This window comes from Danio rerio, chromosome 16 (genome assembly GCF_049306965.1).
Source record: "Danio rerio strain Tuebingen ecotype United States chromosome 16, GRCz12tu, whole genome shotgun sequence".
In the NCBI taxonomy this organism is placed as follows: Eukaryota; Metazoa; Chordata; class Actinopteri; order Cypriniformes; family Danionidae; genus Danio; species Danio rerio.
The window spans coordinates 10,485,001-10,490,000 of NC_133191.1; the positions used below are offsets into that span (position 1 = coordinate 10,485,001).

At 39.4% G+C, this 5,000-nt stretch overlaps 1 protein-coding gene across 26 annotated transcripts in view; it reads right to left on the bottom strand.

Annotated features, from left to right (window-relative positions):
• The window catches only part of cep192 (centrosomal protein 192), a 77,113-nt gene that overhangs the window by 16,111 nt on the left and 56,002 nt on the right, over positions 1-5,000 (bottom strand). For 8 of the 26 annotated variants that reach the window (XM_073925875.1, XM_073925864.1, XM_073925869.1 and 5 more), the window contains exons 35-38: positions 3,581-3,690; positions 3,330-3,492; positions 3,073-3,242; positions 2,720-2,843 (exon numbers count right to left, since the gene is read on the bottom strand). In XM_073925875.1, the coding sequence (XP_073781976.1) occupies positions 2,720-2,843; positions 3,073-3,242; positions 3,330-3,492; positions 3,581-3,690 (567 nt within the window). Of the gene's footprint in view, positions 1-2,719; positions 2,844-3,072; positions 3,255-3,329; positions 3,493-3,580; positions 3,691-5,000 lie in introns of all 26 variants that reach the window. The other 18 variants (XM_073925873.1, XM_073925862.1, XM_073925867.1 and 15 more) reach the window with 3 other exon arrangements.

The following is a 5,000-nucleotide window of genomic DNA, read 5'->3' on the forward strand; positions in this document are numbered from 1 at the left end:
TTATCAATTTTATGTCTTAAGTTTTATGAGTGCATGTCAACAAAGCACCACCTCTCTATTTTATTTTTAAGCAGCACGAGTGATTTCCCATCTTGCGGTGTTAGAAAATAGAAAAGCAACTCAAAATGCCAATAAAGTTGCAAATAAATTACTGTCATTGATGAATTATTGTCATTGATGAATGACATTTGTAATTGTAAAAGATACAGATTACTGATATCCAAGCAAACCAAGCATCTGTGCTCACTGGAACAATCTCAGATTATTATGACATTGTATTTCTGCTCAAACATAGCAATTAAAGTCTTGAATACTATTTCAATTTGTTTCATCTGATAATGGTTTATACAATTGTCCTGTAATTCTAATTACAATAAAGTTGTATTTTCTGATATTTATACTGTTACATTCATAATTTAATTAACATTTTGTTTTAATACTATTTTGTACCATTTTTTACAGCTACTGGCATGTTTTTAGTTGTGCAATGTGGGTGGAGATCTTTAAAAAAACTGCAGAAATGCTAGTACAGACCAGAGGTCACGTTAAACGAATATTTTCCATCATTGACGGATTTTTTTAAGCAGTGACGGAAAAATCTGAAGGTGATCCGTCATTTTGACGGATTATGCTGAGGGGGATCTATTGTAATTTTTAGCTAACTGTAATTCCCACTCCTGTCGAGCTGATGGTGATTGCCCTTGTTTTGTCTCCTCTTACCACTGCGTAGTTGCAAAAATGTCAAAGCAGCTGAGTGTGAGAAGTTTCTTTATATGGCCAAATAGTGATATAATGATATTAATAAAAGAGGTGAAAAAGAGGAAGTGTTGCAGGGGACGATGAAGAACAAATAGAAAAAAAATCCTCAGTCCCCAACAGGTGTTACGGGCCAACCAAGTGGCAGCAAGAAGGTCAGGTGCTGCCACTTGGTGCTTGCAGGATCGTTAAATCCCACATTCAGAGAATCCAGCAAACTTCTGATCACTTCCTTAGGAGAATTGTTTCCTAACTATAAAGCGCTGGCTGAAGTGGCTCTAGTAATCCCGGTCTCCAGTGTGACAGCAAAACGCAGCTTCAGCCACCAGAACAAAATTAAAACTGTCAGGAGAAGTCGACTTTCCGAGGCAAAGACACAGAATTTAAAGGGCCATGACACCCCCCCACTTTCGGTTAAAGTCTACTTCAGAATGTTTTCAAAAGATGCATAATTAATGGGCGTGAAGCTAAGCGAGCATCAGGCAGGAGTGGGCGTGGCCAGCAGGGGAGAACGTGAGCAAACGAAGCTAGCTCACAAAATGAGACAAACCGTGAGGAGACGCATGAGTTTATAGTTTACAAAGTTAAAATGCAAAGAAATAAACAGTAATTAAATGCCCTGCTACATTTGTTACTCGTAATTTCATATACACAACCACAATTTATATATTTATAAAGATAAGTGTGTTCATATAAACCCTATAAATGAGGACTTTTCCCTCAATCCCCGTATCCAGCAGACTCAGTGCAGCAGGTCTCCTGACCTGTCTATTTTAACCATTAGCCCTGCTGGTAATCTGGAGGATTTAGGCAAACACAGCAGCACAGTTATGTGTCTGAACGTGAACGAACTCTTGATAAAAGACAGCGTCCGCCATTCTCTAATTCTCGTGGTGCTCTCCAGACAAAAATGTTAGCAGCACACACACAGTTTTGCTGTATGATCGGCCCTGACAAGATTGCGGGGGAAAACATGCAGCAAACCCCGTGGATCATGGAAATAAAGGCATATGAGCCTTCATGAACGGCTAAATACTGTGTGCTGTGGGTCCGTGACATGTCTCACAGCTCGAGCTGGACTCTGGCAGGTCTCATGAATAATTAAGCAGCCGGCTCTTCTCATAGGATAAGAAAACTCCGCTATGAATAATAATGAGAAACCGACGCGTCATCATTGCACTTGCAGTTCTGCGCTACGTTGCCGATTTTGATCCCGCCCCAAAAATCATTTTAAACCCGGAAGCTGAAATCAGCAGACAAAAGCTCAAAATTATCCAGTTTTCCCCACAATTAAAGCTGATAGGTGCTAACATCGTCTTAACTGATGCTCAACACATACACATCTGTTAATATAAAAAAAAAAGTTCTCCAGGGTGTCCTTAACCTCTGCATCAGTCTCCCTAAATGGGCTTGATTACGCACAGGCAAGCACCCAGTTCAGGTTGAAGCAGGAGGAAGATATGCGTTAAGGCAGATTGGAGTTTTTGTTCGTTTGTCAATTAAATAAATGAATAATTAAGCCTATATGCTCATAGTGCAAGTTCATTATTAAAATATGAATGAAAAAAGTGATTAGAAAATATGCTAATTAAATGACGATCAATAACAGGTTATGACAGAATTTTTACAACCCTCTCCGTCAAATTGACAGACAATGAGAAAGTCTAACGCGACCTCTGGTACAGACACAGATGATTTTCCTTTTTATAACAGTAGTTAAAAAAGCAATAGTGTAAACGCAGACTAAGGTTCAACTAAAGGAAATAGAGTTGAGAACTGAATTTTGGGCAGTTTTGATTCAGAGATGAGGAGGGTCTTACAGTAAAATAACAATTCATTGATTTGCAAAAAAATGCCATGTATTTATATCAGCATAACTTTTAAATTAAAAATAAGAATTAAACGCTAAGCTGAAGGCATTTAGTTGAATTCCCTGCTGTCTGTTTATATGCAAGCCTCATACTGCGGTTCAATGAATCCATGCTGTGGGGTGATGGTGAGGCAGTGAGCGGGCCAGTACAGCTCAAAGCTCAGCACTCTGTTTGAATGGTTCATTATTTGAACATGCCTGGGGTCAGCCACACTGTCTGCAAATAAACAAACACAACATGCAATCCTGAGCATATTTCTCCCATTTACACATTCATCATCTACTAGTCACATATGTAACACAAACATTCACACTTGTGACTATCAATTAATTCTATCAAAACTACATTCAGTTATTTTTCTCTAAGTGAAACAAAGTGTGTTTTTATTTCATGTTACACATTAAACCATATAGTCATTACATTACAAAACATAAATGACCCTTACTGTTAGTGGGTACTGTGAGGACCATTTTTTCCGGCTTGATGCTCCAAGTATTCTCCATGTTCGGCTCTGTTTTTTTTAGAGCAGGTTCAGATGGGGTAAATGAAGGACCTTTGACTGGAAGCACATCCAAGGAAACATTACTGATGTAATGGCTCAATGACCCTAGACTGCTGCATGAAGAACTAGACATTAATTTCAGCAATGTGAAAACCTAAAGCATTCACTTACATTCACTGTTATTCTTTGAAAATGTCTACCTGTCTGATTCAGAAGTGTGCTGCTGTGAAGGTCTGGTGGGCTCCATATGGTCACTTTCTTCTAAGTCTAAGATCTCCGTAGTGCCAAAAAGTGACAGCATTACTTTTCTCATGTTTCCATAGAAAGTCTGTGCCTCATTTGGTCTCAGAGGCAGATCACAGGCTGACAGTAAACCAAAAAGCAAAAACAATCATATTCAGTATCAACTAATGAGTACAGGTAGTTCAGTTTCAGATCATCCTTGACTTACCCTCCAGAACCTGTTCCTCACCAAGGAACATTTCATCAAATGGGATACTCTTTAACAAGCTCTTCACAGACAGTACTTTATTCCCTGCGTCCGGTTTGATTTGTAGTAACCTTGAAATCAGATAGAGACAAAATTACACAATAAACTTAGATGTAACACTGAAAAAACATCAGAACATTTCCTCACATGAAATGGTTTGGCAGATCCTTGATCGTTTTTCTTGATATTTGATCTCTGGCTAATTTGATTCTGGTGGTTTTATAATCAAATTTAAAATATCTGTTTCACAAAATGAGTTTAACAAACTCTGGGTTAGAGACTCCGAATATTTCAGTTTGATAAATCTAAATAAAAACAAACTGTATAATATCAGGTTAAGTTGTTGCAAAAGGCTTGACATAAATGTTCACTGTTCATCAAGGCTAAACCCTGGGATAGTGATTACTCCAGAGTGCAGGCACATCAAAATGCAGCAGACATTAAACATGAATTTTTTGACTAGATTTTGTGTTGTTTGACCCCTAGAGCCAAGGTACACATCCACCTTAAGAACTTTGTGTTTGCAAATGCAATGACTTCATTTTTGTCTTTGTTTAACTAAAGACAGTTGTAGCACATGTAACTGTTAATTTCATCAATGCATTGGCAAAGGGGGGGGGGGGGGGGGGGGGGTGGATATATGGGGCTGCTGTCAATAAGGATATGTACAGGGTGGGCCATTTATATGGATACACCTTAATAAAATGGGAATGGTTGGTGATATTAACGTCCTGTTTGTGGCACATTAGTATATGTGAGGGGGCAAACTTTTCAAGATGGGTGGTGACCATGGTGGCCATTTTGGATCCAACTTTTGTTTTTTCAGCAAGAAGAGGGTCATTTGACACATCAAACTTATTAGGAATTTCACAAGAACAACAATGGTGTGCTTGGTTTTAACTTTAACTTTTTTCTTTCACAAGTTATTTCTGAACACTTATAAGGACGAGGCAGTGGCACAGTAGGTAGTGCTGTCTCCTCACAGCAAGAAGGTCGCTGGTTCGAACCTCGGCTCAGTTGCCGTTTCTGTGTGGAGTTTGCATGTTCTTCCTGCCTTCGGGTGGGTTTCCTCCAGGTGCTCCGGTTTCCCCCACAGTCCAAAGACATGCGGTACAGTTGAATTGGGTAGGCTAAATTGTCCGTAGTGTATGAGTGTTTGTGAATGTGTGTATGGATGTTTCCCAGAGATGGGTTGCGGCTGGAAGGGCATCCGCTGCGTAAAAAACTTGCTGGATAAGTTGGCAGTTCATTCCGCTGTGGCGACCCCGGATTAATAAATCCGGGGTCGCCGACAAGAAAATGAATGAATGAATGACCACTTATAAAATGTGTTCAATGTGCTGCCCATTGTGTTGGATTGTCGATGCAACCCTCTTCTCCC